Below are 18,576 nucleotides of genomic sequence, written 5' to 3'. Positions count from 1 at the left end.
TGAAAAAAGTTGTCAAAAAGATTTAAATGATAAATACCTCAGCATATTCTGGTCTATAAATCCCAACAATGGGAATCCCTTCAAATATCCAAAGGCGAACAATTCCTGAGTATCTGTATTGCTCACACCAATCTTTCAGCTGATGATAAAACTCTGAAAAATGTCTTAGAATTAGAACAAATCATTTTTGTTTGAATACTCACTAGTAACAAGTAAATCAATCAAAAGTAAAAGCAAAAAAAAACAAAAAATTTAACATAATTGGGCATATTGAATTTCCTATCACTTAATAAATGGGTGAAATCAATATATATCTTTTGAACTTATACAAATGACTGTATTAATTCAGATAGAAGTGTCCATACATGTACACATGTACCAGTATATAGGCTAAAAACCACTAATTCCACTTCCCATAGGCTTCTATGCTAATTTCACAATATTCAATGGCTTCTCTGGACTTTACCTTAACTTTAACCTGCAGATGACTATATATCAGCATGATTCTACATATGTCAGCTCACAATCCTCAGAATGGCATGTGGGGTTAGCAGACTTGCAGTGCAGTACTGGTCACCGGAAGTGAAGGGTCTATAAATAACATGGGAAATCCCAGTGTTTTCACAAGATAGGGGTATATTTAAAAATCATTATGGAGATTAGGCTTCACATCACAAGAAGCAAAATGCACATATAAAATGTACAGAAATGTTTTTCCTTTCAGAAACTGTTTAAATTTTTAAAATAAGATGAGAACTTTTTTCACAGCACTATGAGGAACAGGGGTAATTTCTGCGTAGGACTATTTTTGCGTACGTTCCAAATGCTCATTGGTTGAATTGGTGGTCTGTAACCTAAACAGTCACTTTTTGTCTTAGAAAAAATAAATAACTATACAGGTATCTTCCTACACACATACTGAATGCATTTGCAAAGTTTCAGTGAAATGTGACAAGCACTTTTTTAAATATTTGATTTTTAAATATAGGGTAACCAAGTTTTGCGAGCAAAAAAGTGAAAATATTCTACCATACTGAAATGCATTAAATATTTGCAAAGAACTTTTTCTGACTTTTCAAATAAAAAATATCAATCACAACTTGTTTTTTAACAATATTAATGAAGAAATAGTTTTAAAAGTAATCATTTTCTGAGAAATTGGTCTATTTTTAAAAATTTATTTCTGACATGCCTCCCCCTTTTTCTTGATCACATGTCAAAAATCCTAAATCTTTAAATTTTCACAAAAGGTGATATATTTGGCATTAAATTTGTAAATACAGTGTTTTCACATTAAAACATGACCAGTAAAGGGCACCTAAAGCAAAAAAAAGTGCTCAATAATGGATTTTCCATGTTGCCATAGGGGAATGCTTATATGGCCTTAACCGCAGTAATGAAAGTGAGTTTTTCCTCATTTCTAACCTAATTTTTGCTCAAATCTACACAAAACTTGATTTCAAGTGCTTATTACTACCATATTTAGGTAAATATAGCCCTCAAAGTTTAATATTTGATATTTTTACTAAATTTTCTACACTTTTTACAAGATAGGACATAAAAATCAGCCAAAAAGACCAATTTTCCATAATTTGGACCTATAACTTAAAAAAATGCATATTTTGAAGGATTTTTGTAGTGTATTCCTCTCATGGCAAAGTTAACAAGATCTTCAAGTAGTTTAAAGCTATTTCAAGAAACTTTTCATTTTGCCATGGCTTCAGCTTAAGGCTAAAAACCACTAATTCCACTTCCCATAGGCTTCTATGCTAATTTCACAATATTCAATGGCTTCTCTGGACTTTACCTTAACTTTAACCTGCAGATGACTATATATCAGCATGATTCTACATATGTCAGCTCACAATCCTCAGAATGGCATGAGGGGTTAGCAGACTTGCAGTGCAGTACTGGTCACCGGAAGTGAAGGGTCTATAAATAGCATGGGAAATCCCAGTGTTTTCACAAGATAGGGGTATATTTAAAAATCATTATGGAGATTAGGCTTCACATCACAAGAAGCAAAATGCACCTATAAAATGTACAGAAATGTTTTTCCTTTCAGAAACTGTTTAAATTTTTAAAATAAGATGAGAACTTTTTTCACAGCACTATGAGGAACAGGGGTAATTTCTGCGTAGGACTATTTTTGCGTACGTTCCAAATGCTCATTGGTTGAATTGGTGATCTGTAACCTATATACATGTACTCTGTTCCCAAGACATGCGGGTCACACGTATCACAGTATGGCTGGATCAAGAACACAGAATGATGCATATTTTCAGTATTTGTTGTGCTTGACCTAGGGACTAAGTGTAAAAGTCCTTATTCTATATTCCAGAACATTTTTTTTTCTTAAACTTATGGAAACAAGATCATGTCGTACTGGAATTGTTTAATTTTTATGTAATCTTGTTGGAACTCTTCAATATTGGAGATCACGGTTTTTGATTTAAAGGTGATGGCAGTGCAATTTATTTGTTTTCTTTGTTTTTAAGCAAGAAAACATAAAGTTTTATTGATCAATAAATTGTATGAAAGCATCAGTAGTTGATCTTCAGGTGTCGTGCTGGGCTTTGCCAATGTCGCAATTTGCGATTTTTTATTTTATCTGGCAACACAAATAGCCAGTTGGCAATTTTCTTGGCGCCTAGATTTTGTATATGTAACAGGAGGGTCGGGCTTGGATTCTTCCGTCCCCTCTTGTTATCTGAAAATGTCTACTTCAGACAATGCAATGACTTCAAAAACCACCAACAATGATTATGCTTTCCCAATTCTCAATTCAGACCATTGATTAATTGATGATGGCTGCAAAATGAGGCAGTTGCTCTGTTATATGTAGACACTCTCAGTTTACAAGTTCGATCACAGGGAATTGAGTTATGGCAGTATATAGAGAAAATACAAGTTTTTTTTTTTTTTATAAAAATTCAACATAACGTATATGCAAACATAACAATGTCATATCAAAACATTTTAATTCAACAGTTGTAAATTAAATGAGTATCAAAAATATATTAAATGTATATTTAGCTAGCAAAATTAATTGTAGTTTAACTATTGCACTTATTTATTCCCTAATAAGCACCAAAAACACCCATATCTAAATCTATTGGAGTATTGTAAAATTAGTGACTTTCCATAGTTCATGTAACACTTATTTCATTATAAAACCATCTGTTAAAAATGAGCCATACTTTAGCTATTGGTCATTTCAAGACAATTCCAAAATTTCTTGTAAAAAAATATATATGTGGAAATCATTTCTTTTTCCATTTTGGTATTGAACGATTAGTAAAACACCAAATATTTATTTATTATAAAACTTTCCTACTACTTAAGGTTTTAATAAGTAGTTTTTACCTAAAGAAACTATAAACATACATTATTTTATATTATTATAACTTAAAACGACTTTTATTATCGATTTTTGGTTCTGTATGTATTCAAGGGAGATAATTACATTATTACTATAGGCGAAACCGTTACATATATTCAAATTGACAGGAAGTTTATCAGCAACATGTATTCTTTCTAATTAAACAATTGCATTGACACCTGGTCAGAGTTAATTGACTATGACCAATTTAGCCTGAAGGCAATTATTGGTAATTAGACCAGGCGACTTGACTGACAATATCCTCATGGGAGGTGTCAATCAAATGTAAATATATTACTGAGCCAATCAAAACTCTCATCATCTGGACAAAGGTAAACACAATTAAGGCCATGTGCACATGGCTACACACAAGTTTCACAGCCCTATTTAACCATGTAATACATTCAGAAACAGACTTACCTAACAACAGAATAAATTAAGCCCAATTAACAATGATTATCCCATCAGGAAGTGTCTAAAGTAAATAATTCGAGATGAAAGAATTGATAAAAGACAATGGATGACATTTGTTTATACTTTTGCCATGTGACTTTTTTGGCGGGAAAATCAGTAAACAAAATAGAATGGGGATTCCCAATAACTAATTAAGGAAATGCTATTCAGATATCAAGACACAATTAATGGTCCATGGTACAAACTGTAGTTTGATAGAAATTTTATCACTTGAAAAAAAAAAAAGAATCAAGCTTGTTAAAAATAATAAAAAAGTAAATGATATTGTATTAGATGAATTAGACCATACAGGACAAAGGTGAACATGTTTTAAAATCAGGGACTGTATGAGAATAGTAATATAGTCTTTGATAGAAGTAAAATACCTGTTTCTGGAGTAGTACTTAATATTTTATGCATATGAAAGTGACAGACAAGACCTAAAAACCTGCTTTATACATGCATCAAGAGTGAAACTTGGGTACTTGTATGTCATGAATGGAGAGGTTATTTTGATGAATTGACAAAGATAATTCATCAGTGAACTTAATACTGTCTTTTTAAAAAAAAAAGTAATTTCTTTGGCAGCCTTTGGCTCTAACTTCTGAAAACTGGCGACAAAAAATGGCAGCTGGCGATTTTTCTGGCGACAGAATTTTGGAAGCCAGAGCAGCCCCTGATCTTGCTATTTATTTCATATCGTTTTGGAAGTTTACACTCCCAATACCTGAAACTATTTTACCTTCAAAATTATAACCTATAATTTTATTCACTGCTGTGGCCACCGTTATGCAAATTTCATTAGCCACTGGTCATTTTCTTTCATGTTTGGCGATCATTAAGTGCTAACATAGTCTTCAGATAAAATTTTGTTGTAGAGAACATAGTGGCACTGGTTTCCACAGTGGCAAATCAAAGTTAAAAATAACTCTAGATAACTCATATGCCTTGATTGAATATAAAAAAGTTATTTCTTACACAATTTATGTATAATGGGATAACCCCACTTTGGTGATCAAAATATTAAGCCTTTAATAGGGTTAGGGTTAGGGTTAAGAGAAATTGAGAAACCGGTTTAAAAAAAAAAACACACACACACACTATACTAAAAATACTAGTTAAAATGATGATGCATTAAGTACATCAACTAGTCCATATAAAATTCAGACTGTTTAAATTAGAGATAATTCATGTTATAGAAAACCCTTTGATCTAATGACCCATTTTCAGTCTACGTATGAAATCATCTTTTTATGTAATGACAGTCCTTTCTGTATTCAGATCTGAATTTTCAGAAAACTATACATTCATCTCCCAATAAAATCAATCGAATCAAACCAAATCAAGAATGATAACTCTTCCAAAGTGCATTTTTTTCTCGGAAGTGCAACAATCGAGTTACAAAATTTTATGTATGCAGTCTGTACCATGTAACTGTTTCAGAATTAGAAATTGAAGTGCATTAATTTGGTGGGTTTGTCACATACATGAATCATTTTGTAATGACTGCTACATGTATTTAAAAGTTTGTATTTTTTATGTACATGTAATATGCGATTATTGGACAGGTTTTGTTTCTACACATCATGCACATGTAGCCTTTATATTCTTTTATTTAAATAACACTATAACAATAAGCTGAAAACGAAAGCACTTTCCGTACATCTGTTACACCCTTCGTTTTGTTCATTATAAAGCTAAGACAATGTAGCTTCGAGGATATAATTTGATTGTCTATGTGAATATAAACCACATAAATTCCCAAAAATCTTTTGTAACACAGTGTTAACTAATCAAACGCCCAATATGAGGGACACTGACAATCAGCTCACTGTTCCTATACTTTGTAATTTCCATTTTCATGCTAAAAATATATACTCAATACTTCACAATGTAATACATGTATATCAATCAAGTCCAATCATGACTGACTAAGAGATACGATCAAGTACAACCATGACTGACTAAGAGAACGATCAAGTCCGATCATGACTGACTAAGAGATACAATCTAGTCCAATCATAACTGACTAAGAGATACGATCAAGTCCAATCATGACTAAGAAATTTCTTAATGTCTGGTTTTTATTTGTTCATGAAAATCATTTATGTACTTTAGTAAGCAAAACATCACAGTAGCAACTTTTTTTTTAAATCTGGAAAAAATTATGATTAGGAGCTGCATGTACATGTATAAAGTAACTGGTACTACTTACTTGTAAGTTACTTCAGGCTCCAGTTTCTGTATTTATTGCAGGTACTTGTCATATGTCATACCTCGTCTGGTCAGTGTCTGGAGCTAGAAGGCTGGTACCTATTTAGGGGTAAACCAGTGTCATCATCTGGGGGATTCCCCAGACTTACCAGGATTTGGGTCAACTAAAACCTAAGATCACTACACTCTCCTTACTGCCCATGGGAAAAGTATCAAAGCATAACATGACACTCTTTCAATGAAAATTATTACAGACAAAGATAGTAATATGAAGGAAAAGTGCAGTGAGTTAGGACCTATTCTGAAGCAACTATGTACCAGCAACCAATATGGACTAAAATATGGAAAACCCACCCCACCCATTACTGCTAGAATAAATATCTCTTGAAAATCTTAATTACCTAATACAACATAAAGTAAAAATAAAACTTACAGGGCATAACTTCCCACTGTGGGGGTAACATACATGTATTTTAAACTACATTTGTACACTTCTATGATATAATTCCCTCTCTAGGAAATGCAGTCCTTCTGCATGTACGATGTACATGAAAATGCTCAACACTAGTTTGCTAGCCTTCCAAGTAACCTATGCACAGCACTCTCCTTCCTTTTACCTGGAAAGTTCTTGGTTCAACTATTAGGGGGAAGTGAGGGTCAATTAGAATGCAACAAACCAACAAAGCAATACGGTCTATTTACAATGATGAGGGTATTTACAATTTCTTGAGGCTTTAAGTGAATGCCTTAGTTTGAGAACTGAGGGTAGTTGAACTGCTCTATGGACTTTGTAACTCGTTTTGACCAGGATCACACCCACAACGAATAAAGATCCTGATATCTGCACCTTATTTGCCTACCTAAAGGGACTTTCCCAGGTATGGTAAAACCCAATATCAAAGCTTGAGGACAGTGATAATCAGTAACTTTATCAGTATGTGGAAAATTACATGAATAAAAGAGTTTGAACACACTGTTGGAAATGAGTGGCACTTGTTTCACTGTATGCAAAATGACCTTAAATCCTTGCCATTGGAATCTGGAACTGATCTCACACAACACATTTCTAATGAATACAGTTCCTGATTTTTGGAGAGTGTTTAAAGCCTCCTCCACTTCCTGCTTGTACATCTCAGATAATATTGGGGGGTCCCCTGTGTGCTCATCTACTTTGGTGGGCTTTAAACCTTTCTCCCTGGATATCACCATTCCCGATTAGGTAAACCTAGTGGCATTGTTGGAGGGTCTCCTGTGTGTTCATCATTTTTAATGGACATAAGGCCCTTAACATGGGACCCTTGTTGGATATGAATGGTGATCCCAACATGTGGTTGCATTTGGGGATCCCCTGTGTTTTCTTTACCCTTGATCAGCATAAGAACCTTTCTGCAGGGTTGTTCACTGTTGTGAATGGGAATACTGGGTGGCAACTGGGGATCTCCTGTGTGTTCGTCACCTTTGATTGACATAAGACCATTTCCATGGGACTGCTTACTGTTGTGAATGGGAATAGAATACTTGGTGGCATTGGGGGTCATCTCCTGTGTGTTCATCATCCTTGATGGCAAGGAGTCCTTTTTCATTGGTCCATTCCCTATTCAAATTTTTCTGAGAATGGATATCTGGTTGCACTGGGGGATCAATTTTGTGTTCATCCATCTTAGTGGCTTCAAGGCCTTTTATCCAGCTTTCATGATAGGGTTTGTCTAGAAGTAATGGGGGAATGTCCCTACATGATGTTGCTCCAAAGAAATACTTTCCTACTTCCTTATTATTAGTGACTGCCGGAGCAGTGTCCACTATGGCTGTCATCCCTGACCCTGGATCTTCATAGGGATTCTTAAAACATTTCCTCCAACTACATGTCTGGCTGATACATTCTCAATTTCCCCAGGCTCTGTTTCCTCAGTCCCTGATTCTGAACCCTCCACAAGGTCCATAGAATCCTCCTGTTCCCATCCCTCTGTCATCCCACGGGCTTTACTAGGTGACTCTGCCCTATCCCCTACCGTTCCAGTATCTGTTGCCCTATGATTCCCTATGCCCTCCTCCCATTTCTCTTTTTGACTCACTAGCTCCTCCAAGGTCTGGGGAGGGGGAAGGTCCCTTTTGTGCTCCTGATCTTCGCCCCATTTCGACCCTTTTTTTAACTCAGCATCATTACCAATTGTTATCTCCCCCTCATTCAGGCGTATGGTGTCATCACTACTAGACGAGTTGTCCTTATTGACTGACACCCCAAAGAAGTATTGTCCCACTTCCTTATCCAACTCACTGTCATCAGACATATCAGACTCATAGCCCTTTTCTGGAGTTGAGGTTGCATTATGCAGGTCCCCCTGGGATAGCCTCTTGTCGCTATATATATGATTATAATGTATAGCCAACGTTATGGGTTTTGCTTACCATGGGTTGGACTAAATTTGGATGTGCTAGCTAGTTCATGATTGGGAGAACGAGTCACCCACACCCCTCTTTTCGGTGAAGGGCTGTAATAACGGACACTAGTTGACGAGCTTGGGTCCCCTTGGAGTGGGGTCCTTAGATGGATCCTCCCTATCGTATCTCTAGGACTGCCTTGTTGGGCTCTAGCTCTTCCTGGAGACACTTGCCTAGGGTGGGGATTTTCCAAGATTTTGTTTGATTCCAATTGGGCCATGGTTTGAGGCTCTACCCCAAGATGGGTCCTAGGATACTCTGGGGGAATTTGCTTCCCCTTGTACACATGAGCCCTGGTTTAGGTTGCTTTTTTAAAATAGACCCTTGCATCCTTAGTGTACTGTCTGCCCTAAATGCTTTCCTACCGGTGAGACCTTTTAATTCGGGGGTCAAATTCAGGCCTCGTGAACAGACCCATTGCTGTTTAAGAGCCTCTCTGAAAAACTTACATTCTTTCACTTTGGGGAGTCAGGCCTTCTATTTGGGCACTTCCTTTTATGGTGGCCTTCTTGCTGACAATGAAAACACATTCCTCCCTTAGAGTTTGGGGATGGGCTATGAGCGGCTGGGGGCCTGATTTGGCTAGCCATATTAGTAATCAGCCTCCTTAGCTCCTCAATTTTCCCTTCAAGCAGTCCACTTTCATATTTCCATGGAGCCTGATTCGCCTTTCCTCCCCCTCTGCAGTTGCACATACGTTCGGAACCCACCATTTTAACTTCCCTTCTGGGCCCCTACCATATATAGGTTGGTGGTTGTAATGGAACCAACGCATTTTATCAACTGCCTCCTCAATGCTCGTGGGGCGAATATTGGAAGCATAGCTCCCTGCTTCTTTGTCTGCCACACCCTGACAAAGTTTTAGAATTGCCTGTTGATACATGTGGGGTTCAGGGAAAAACCTGAATGCCTAAGTAGCCAGGGTTAATACTCTGTCTGCCCAGTCTGTAAGGGACTCCTCTGGTGCTTGTCGGGCATTATTGAACTGCACTTGGGCTGTCTCTGGGAGTTCCTTAAACCCAAACTGTTTTTCCAACTCTCTGACTAAATCACCATAAGTCATTTTGTGGTTGCGCTCCACCAGAAGTGTGTAATACTCACTGGCCTTCCCTTCCAGGGCCCAGCACAGCTGATCCATGCACTCCTGTGGGGACCACTCATTTACCTCTGAGTACAGGGAGAATTTGGCATAAAAAGCTTGACAGTTAAGACTTCCCATCATATTTTAAAGCCTTTGGGATGGTGACACCTTTAGCATTCTCTATCCCTCTTTCATCCTGTTCCCAATCTCTACCAATGGGTGCTGAGCTTGTACGACCTGAGTGGGGTCACTCATTTATTCTACCTGACGGCGTTTCCTCTCTATGGGCTCTTGCACCCTGGGACCTACCTCTAACCATATCTCCCTGACCTTCCCTGTAAGGTTCATCTCTACAGCTCCTCCCATTATAGGGTCTACCAGTACCTGTGGATCTGCACTATGTTTCCACCTTCCTTGGAAAGGGCCCCTCCTGCCTGATGGGGTTTCTATCTCCTTAGGTTCATAGCTGGATCTATCCCAGTCATAACTCATATTTCAAAAAATGTACATGCAAATGTATCCCTCCTTGACCTCTCCTCCCTACAATAACCTTCCATTGACTGGGACTACCCTTGCGATGTTGTAGCTAATGGGGTATCTTACTTCAACCTTTGCGACACTAGTCTCTGTCTCTGATGAGGTTGCCTAGGACCAGGGGTGGTACATGTATGTGACCACAGGGTTGCCTGTGATGCAGGGCCAGGGGTAACACAGAATACGGTCATGCCCCAATATCATCTAGGGATAGATCAATTAACTCCGAGGGTGAAGGGGCTCTTTCTGACCAAGACTTTCCCTAATCACCTAACTCCGCTCTAAATCCTGTGGTGTTCAAGGTTACACAATCCTGTTGGCTTACCAACCCACCAATTCTTTTAACCATCTAAAATCCCCCTCACTTTCCTCCTTATATGGGGTAAAGTTCAGCATTTCCACTAACTGGGGCATTACTCTTAGGTAAGGGATTTCACTTAGGTCTTGAAAAGTCAGGGGCCCCTTCTCATCTCTCAAATCAAGAATTTGCCCCGCTAACACTCTACCTATACCTGGGAGCTCTGAAAGCTCCTCATATAGCAATAATTCACCTTTACCTGTGTACCCATCTTACGCTCAGTGGCTGATGGCTGTGCCCTCTTCTAAAGAAAAGGTTATCCGCAGGTTTCCAAAATAGTCCAAAAATTTGGCAAAAATGGACAAGGGCCTTTTTTGTGGTTTTGTTTGTTTGTTTGTTTGTTTTTTTGCAATGCATGCACAATGTTTTTTTATGGGAAAACCAAATTTTTACACTGGCCCCCTAAGCTGCTAATTACAAGTGAAATTCTTTTGCTGGTGTGTGTTGTTTAATACAAACACAATTTGAAAGGCTTGATGTGATGACTTTCAGTATAATTAGATATAAAATTATAGGTTGGTAATATTATTCCCTTCTTAGCTAGCGATTTGACTAATTGTCTAGGCCCTACTGTCCCACAGCACGGGGTACCGTCCAACAATGTCCCTGGTTAAATTGAAAAAAGGAGAAGAAATATTTACATAAAAACAATAAGGGTTGGTAATATTATTCCCCTTCAAGTTACCAAACCAACCAATTGTCTAGGCCCTACTGTCTCACAGCACAGGGTCCCTTCCAACAATTTCCCAGCTTAAATTGGAAAAAAGAAGAAAAATTACATACAGCGAATAATGTAATATAAAAATGTCAGCTGTGCCTATGTTTATCCACCTATACTAGCACAGTTGACCCAATCCATACATGTGAACCTACCAGCGGTAGTTCAATTCTATCGGAATTGGAACCTTCCTACCGTTGAAACAGAAAAACTACCGCTTTCTGAAAATTATACTGTAATCAAATTCTGGACGCCTTTTTTTTTTAATTTACTGAAGGAAAAAACCTGAGAGGATCAAATAACGACATTTCCTGTTGATCTTGGATAGACAGGTGAACATGTTAATTAGGGTCATAAACAGTAATTAAGAGCTTTAGTGGTTATCGACAAGACATAATTTAAGAGGTGTGATGATTATAAACAGATGATTGACAATTATCCCAAGTATACTGACACATGTTTAAATGATGAAACGATTTATTATCGATGATTGGGACTCGGTCATTGTGTAAACATTGATACGGGACATTTGATCTTTTGATGGTTATAGAAACATTGACCATGCATCAACTGAAAATGAAATTGATTTAAAGCAGTGTGCTAGCTAGAGCAAAATGGAGGGGCGTCGCACCCCACCCCTATCACACCACGCCCCTCTGTCCCTATTGAGTGCCCCTTAGTGCCCATTTACAATTATCTGAATGGCCCTTTAAGATTTCCACTCTTGTTAATAAATTACCCCAAGCCAATTAAGTTTATTCAAAATGTCAGTTACCTCCCTTATAATTTCAATATTTTTAAAATTTTCTATATCTTCAGCAGTAAAGGGTATTTTCCATAAGTTGTAATTGCAATAGTTAAAGGAAATGATATTCCTTCTACTTACTTAAGATTTTGATATTTAATTGGAGCAATACTGAATATTTGTAACATTTCACCTCATAGTATGTCCTTAATGTAAAGAATCACTTAAAGGGGTTGATATGCTGCCTCACTGCAAGAACGATGACAAATTTGGTCCACCACAACAATCTGATCATATTGAAACTGAATTCTTAACTCTTTCACAGGGGAACATATGGCTTCAGTAATACTTTTCCAGCTCATTCACCTTTATACTTGTGTGATATATAAGATGTATCTGTTTTCTAAAAGCACTTAGTCATCTGAGAAAGGTCTTTCAATACAATAAGGGTGTCATGTACATATTAATCATGCAGTCAAATTTACTCAGTTTGCAAATTATGATGTGACCTTCATTTTCAAAAGTTGACAGGTAAGCAATAAGAATACAAATTACTGACTTAACACAAACATACAAAATCAATGTCCCTTTTCTGTTGGAAAAAAAAAATGCTACGCATTAAAGTGCCCTCCTCCCTGTGCCCCTCTATTTTCAAATCCTAGCTAGAACACTGTAAAGTACGTTTTTTTCATCCAAGTCAATGGAGGAACTATGTGAATTTTTCAATTTGGAGCACTCTCATCAACCGCTAAAATGATGAAACGTAATATTTCATCTTCTGCACCTCCAGCCAAGAAAGCAAAGTAGTTAGTACTATTCCAAATGCTGCATGGAAGACGAAGTTAAGTGGTGCCAACCCAGTAACGACCAATTAAAATGAAATCGTTTTGATGCATATTTATGCAATAGTTGTTATTGGAGTGACAATTTTTAAATGAAAATTATTTAATTAATAGTAGCTAATGATGACACTTTTAAATTGACAGTTATTTAAGTTCATGCTGTTCTTGTTATGTAAATACTGCCATTAATAAAATAAAAATTAAAATGTTCAAGTGTTACTCCATTGAAAGGGTCATCCCAACTATTCAAATAGAGCATTCAGCATTTTTTCTCATGGAAGAAGACCTAATGCAAGGTTTTCCATAAGTTCACACATATTTGACTAACACCGCGAAAAAAACGCAGATAAAAAACCTCCAGTTTTCAAACCAAATCTACAGCTGAAAAATGACAAATCTCCAGTTTTGAAGGAATGACTTTATCACATGTATGCCAAACCCAAGTCCCTTTCCCTTCAAAAACATGGACAAGGAGTCAGAAAAAAGATGGCTGCTGCTGGACCAAGAGGTCAGGCAGCACTTTCCTGAAAATTTTCAGAAAATTTGAATTTTTCTGTAGTGACTTCCCCAATGACTTCGTGTAAAGTCGCAGCGCCAGTGAAGTAACTGGTACTACTTACTTGTAGTTACTTTGGGGTGCTTCAGTCTCCAGTTTCTGTATTTATTGCAGGTACTTGCCATATGTCATGTCTCGTCTAGTCAGTGTCTGGAGCTAGAAGGCTGGTACCTATACTCGATGTCACATACAGCACATTTTCGATTTGAAGCTATATTTTTTAAACTGTCGGGACTTACCCCTAGAGTTGTCTCTCTTTTAATTAATCAGAAGATAGTTTGCATATATGCATGACGTGATAGTTTCAATGAATTGTTTATTGGCTGAAATCGTGCGTAACAAATCCTTACGGGAAAATCCTATGGTCTCACTAACCACTTCCGGGTCAAATGGCCACCCCCCTATGTAGTACCAAAAACACACTGAACCTAGACATATGCATTGTAAGTGCATTATTTGTGTGTGTTATGATTAAAAATAGTCAAAATAAAGCTGAGAATGTGTACTTTAAAATCATACATGTAAGTGTATGAATATTGTTTACATGTGTGAGTAATTTGCCTCCATGCTGTCAGTTAGCAGAACAGGTAAAAATGTGGATTTTCAGAATTATTTATTCAAGTAAATTTTGTGAAGAATTTCTACTATCATCATACCATTAGCATAATGATTTTGGAAGCCTTATTTTCCAAGCTTCGCAACGGTATGCAGCTTTAAGATGTCATTTGTCCTGGGAATTCACAGTGAGACTTTGAAAATTACTTTTTTAACATGTAAAGTAATGGAAACATTAGAAGTGGTTAGTGAGACCTATACTAATATCTGCCATGTTGGTTTCTACGGGACGATTTGTTTACAAACGAAGTTCGTAAGTTCCAGTCAAACTCCGGTGACAATCGTCTGCTAAATCGACTTCTCAGTGTTGTACAATATTCACGTAGAATAAATCCGAGATATCTAAATTAGCGCCGAAATGCATTCTGGGTTCTTTGGTTTTTGGACAAACCATTTAAACGTAAACAACATCTCCTAGCAACCATATCACTGTAAACATGGCTGACTTTTGACAATGTAAATATTAGGAGCGAGAATTAAAATTCCACCGGAATTTAACGATTCGATGTTCAGGGAGAAGCCGTTCGGCTAAACGAATGAGCAAGTTATTTAAGACAATTTAAACGACGGTAGGTGTCAATAAGGTCGTAGAAAATATTTTTATTCAAATTTTAACAGCATCTTATTTATCTTATGTGATGCCGAGTTATAATTAGGGGGAAAACAGTGTCATCATCTGGGAGATTCCCCAGACTGACCAGGATTTGGGTCAACCTAAACCTAAGATCACTACATGTACGTGATCTAGTCCTATCAATTATTCCGTCTTGCCTCTTGGGAGACTAATTTGCATTTTGCTTGATCACCTTCCTAACGCAAAAACGTCAGATTAAAAAATACCTCAGAGAAGGGCATGATCACAGGTATTAGGTGAGGAAGAGGAGGTGACCACCATTTTTTTTTATATATGAAACGAATGCCTGTGCCTGGTCATGAAAATCTGGACTAATCACTAACCAACTCTGCCTGTTTTTAACATCAATGCATTTCCAAACACTGGCACTGCGTCAGGCCCAGGAAATTTATTGATTTCCTTTCTCAGCTTGGCAAAGTGCATGTACCAAAGTACAGCCAGAACCACTGCTCCAACAAGCAACACCACAGCAACAGCCATTTTTACTATATCTGAATAGGTCACATGATTTCAATAAATGGACGGTCTCAAGGGGGAAAATAATTAAAGCAGCAACCATTTGATTTTCTAGGGGGTATGGATTTTTTCTGAGACCAACTTCTTTATTACCTTGAGCAAAAATAACTTGTAATTCTTTCCTGAGCCAATCAAAAACTTATAATTTTCACCATCTATTGAAAACAATCTTTTTTCTCTCCGGTGTACCACCTTTTCCAGAAATAAACTTTTTTCCAGTTTTTAGTGGACTCCGAGTTGCTCATTTACTTTTGTTACTTTGTATGTATGATTTTAGTTATTTTATGTTCTTTGTTGTGTATGTCTGTTTTCCATGTCTGGTCTTTGTCCCTGGATTACATTCTCTTGATTACCGCTATAACCTTGGGGGTCTGTCTGAACACCGCTTAGCCCGGGCTAAGTGCACTTAGCCCCTAACAGTGCACTTAGCCCGGGATGGGAACACTTATGTGTGCATATTAGTATCAATAGACAAAATTTGAATTATGAAGATGTTGTATTTCGATTTTTGTAAGTATCGCTGGAGCAATTATTGATTTAAACGTGTTTTAAGATATCATAATGACACGTGCCTGTATATCCAAGTTCAGTAGACCGTGAAGGATTATCACACCTACACATTTTATTACTAATTATTAATTGGTGTAAATAACAAAGTAAATGTAAATTTATTGCAGCTCTATATTGTATAATAACATGTAAAACATCAACAAAATAAAGACATTTGCAGAACTATTGTCATGTTAAAATCTTGGCTTTGTACGGCAGTTTCTAGGTCTTATTCTTTGGTATGGTTTGGCAGCAAGTCTTTTTGGTTGTGGAACTTCAAAGTTTTTATATGAAGACTTAATGCTGGTATTCTTGGTGGTAACATCATTTAGAAGTCTATGCAACATGTTGTTCTGTTGTTCTTGTGTTTTGGTTTGCCAACTCTGGTAACTATGTAAGTGTTTTCTGTAACGGCCTTACAATTCATAATTCCCACTACCGTAAAGTGAACGTTTTAAGTCTATGAAATGCACGGTAACAATATCATGTAAGTCTTGTATCAAATTCGGAATTGACTTTGGTTGCCAGTTTACTGCCTTCTTGAAGACGTGATTTATGGATTCGCAGTTGTTGTTTGTCCATAAACGATTGTAGTCCAGTTGCCAGTTTGGAATGTTAACATAATGAAACAGTCTGTCTTTTAAACGGGTTTGAAAATACGAATCAAATTCAGGGTAGTTTCTGCTAATATCTCGAGCCTTGATATGAAAATCTGAGGGATCTATCGCCGATGTCAGTCCGTTGGGCCCAAATAGGTTATTTAGAATATTTGTTCGCAATTGGTCGTTGCATCCAATTTTATTTCTAAGGTGATCGGAAACATTGTCTTTAATGTGTGTAGTGCACAAAAGTCGTTCTATGTTAGGAAAGACACTGTCAATTGCTTTTGTCAAACCACTCTCATCGTCGCTTCCAATTCGTAAATCGATGCATTTCACACTTTCCTGAATGCGTGCTTTTACATGAGATAAAAATGTATGGTACGAAAGGAACGAACCTTCCCAGTGTAAGAACATAGGGCCTATGAAAATCGGATGATCACCAGTTTCTTTTGACACCACCTTCTTGTTTTTGTATACTAGATTTGTGACATAAACGGCGCCAAGGTTAAAAGTTGTATCTATACCTAGAATGCAATCTTGATCGGTCATCAAAAATTGTTTCAAATCATCTAGTTGCTGTTTAGTGTAACAAATAATGGACGGGGGTTTGTTGTTGCCGTGTGTATATACCACTTCTTGAACAAAGCTGTCATTGTTTACCATCGCCAAAACTTCAATAATTTCATCAGCAACGTTTCCAATGGCAGAGGAAGACGATTTCTTTTTTTCGTTGTACTTCTTGTTTCTTATTTGGTGTCTGTCCCTTGGTGCGTTGTCTGAATCGGTTAGAACGAGATTTTTGTATATCTCAGAAGAAGACTGTCTCTGTTCAATGCCTGTTTTTATCTTATCAAAAACCTCTGGTTTGGTTCTGATGTATTCTTGGGTCGTGTTTTTGGCATTGCCATGTGGCTGACCATGTCGTGGTGATGTGCCGATGTATTCTATGACGGCTACATGTATATTAAGTAATTGATGCTGTGGTAAGGTTTCGAACTTCTTGTCACTAATGACTCCCTGAAACACTTGAGAAGCGGTAAGTGTCTGCCCATTCGGAAGTGGAGTTGAAGCAAAAACAGGTTGTGCGGATTCATCATTTTCATCATTTAAAATATCACAATCGGTATCAGATTCTTCCATATGGCAACCCTCAGCAGAATCGGTGTGTTTATCAGGAGTGTCATCTACAATGTGAACTTGTTGTGGGTTTGAAGTGTTGATAATATTGATTGGTGTTGCTGATGGAGAAGATAGTGGTGGAAAATCTAAATCATAACTCTTAGATTGCAAATCTGTTGAATCGATTGATGTACATGTATCTACGTGCAGTATAATAGGTGAGAAATGGTTTGCAACCCACATTGAACCTTTATGACTAGTTGATCGGGCCCATAAAATCGTAACCATATTATTTGGATGCATGTTGTTTCTTGGGGTAGCTTCTAAATTAAGCGTTTTGTAATATATGTCTTGGCCACCATTTAAAGGAGGGTATACAGATTTGATAGTTGTACCTATTACTTCAGCTAATGCATAAAATGTCCATATGGACGACCAACCACGTGCATGTGCACAATCAAATGTAGATGTGATGTAATTAGGCGAATTGGTTCCCTTGATTACTCTTTCCAAAAAAGACCATTTGTAATATTAAAGTTTGCAGACTCAGCATCATATCTTTTACAATTGTAATGAACTGCTAAATATGAAAAGTGTTTTGTATGAACTATTCATCAATTGGTATCAGATCACATAATGTGTAGTGCTTTTTGACAATTTGCGAAATGTTTGCTTATGTTTTATGTTTTGTTTTTAGTTTGCTCTATGTGCAAATAAATAGTATATTCTGATTTTTTTTTCTACTTTTTATGACTCATGTGATACCAAAAATAAGAAGAGTATAGTCTTTACAAAACAACCAAGACCAAACACAATATTTAAAGTGTACGTTCGCGATTTTTTTCAAATTTTGCATATGCACTTGGAACGGTCAGTGGCTCTGGTAAAAGTCTTTTTATCATTCCTGACCCAAGGAAGAAGTATTCATTGTGTGAGCAATGGTTGCTAAACATAAGTATCCGGGAATCCCTGTCACCGCTTCAACATACGTACATGTATACGGCAGTCAACTTAGTCTGCGAAGAGCACTTTGAAGAAAGCTGCAATGTAAGAAGTCTGGTGGTAATTTTATTTGTATTTTTCCATCTGTTATTTAAAGCAATCGTTATCAATTATAATTTATAACTTTTCTGGTACTAACGTATCATCGTAGGTTTTGACGTTTGTAAGGTTTAAAAAAAGAAATAAATTCACCAAATAGTGAATCTCATTATACTTC

At 36.9% G+C, this 18,576-nt stretch overlaps 1 protein-coding gene and 2 pseudogenes across 4 annotated transcripts in view; all 3 read right to left on the bottom strand.

Annotated features, from left to right (window-relative positions):
* The window catches only part of LOC148620530 (cytochrome P450 4V2-like), a 59,425-nt gene extending 44,344 nt beyond the window's left edge, over window positions 1–15,081 (bottom strand). For 2 of the 4 annotated variants that reach the window (XM_088581455.1, XM_088581457.1), the window contains exons 1-2: window positions 14,895–15,081; window positions 38–153 (exon numbers count right to left, since the gene is read on the bottom strand). In XM_088581455.1, the coding sequence (XP_088437581.1) occupies window positions 38–153; window positions 14,895–15,051 (273 nt within the window). In that variant the 5' untranslated portion in view covers window positions 15,052–15,081. The remainder of the gene's footprint in view (window positions 1–37; window positions 154–14,894) is intronic. The other 2 variants (XM_088581456.1, XM_088581458.1) reach the window with 1 other exon arrangement.
* On the bottom strand, window positions 8,944–10,517 carry LOC148620531 (uncharacterized; annotated as a pseudogene).
* Window positions 15,082–15,820: 739 nt separating the features above from the next.
* LOC148620529 (uncharacterized) lies at window positions 15,821–17,836 on the bottom strand (annotated as a pseudogene).
* Between the last annotated feature and the right edge of the window lie 740 nt (window positions 17,837–18,576).

The sequence above is a fragment of the Perna viridis genome, chromosome 4 (assembly GCF_037379345.1).
Source record: "Perna viridis isolate PV_CMFRI_1.1 ecotype Kerala chromosome 4, ASM3737934v1, whole genome shotgun sequence".
In the NCBI taxonomy this organism is placed as follows: domain Eukaryota; kingdom Metazoa; phylum Mollusca; class Bivalvia; order Mytilida; family Mytilidae; genus Perna; species Perna viridis.
The sequence above is the reverse complement of the archived record's forward strand: the minus strand, read 5'-3'. Positions and strand labels throughout refer to the sequence as shown.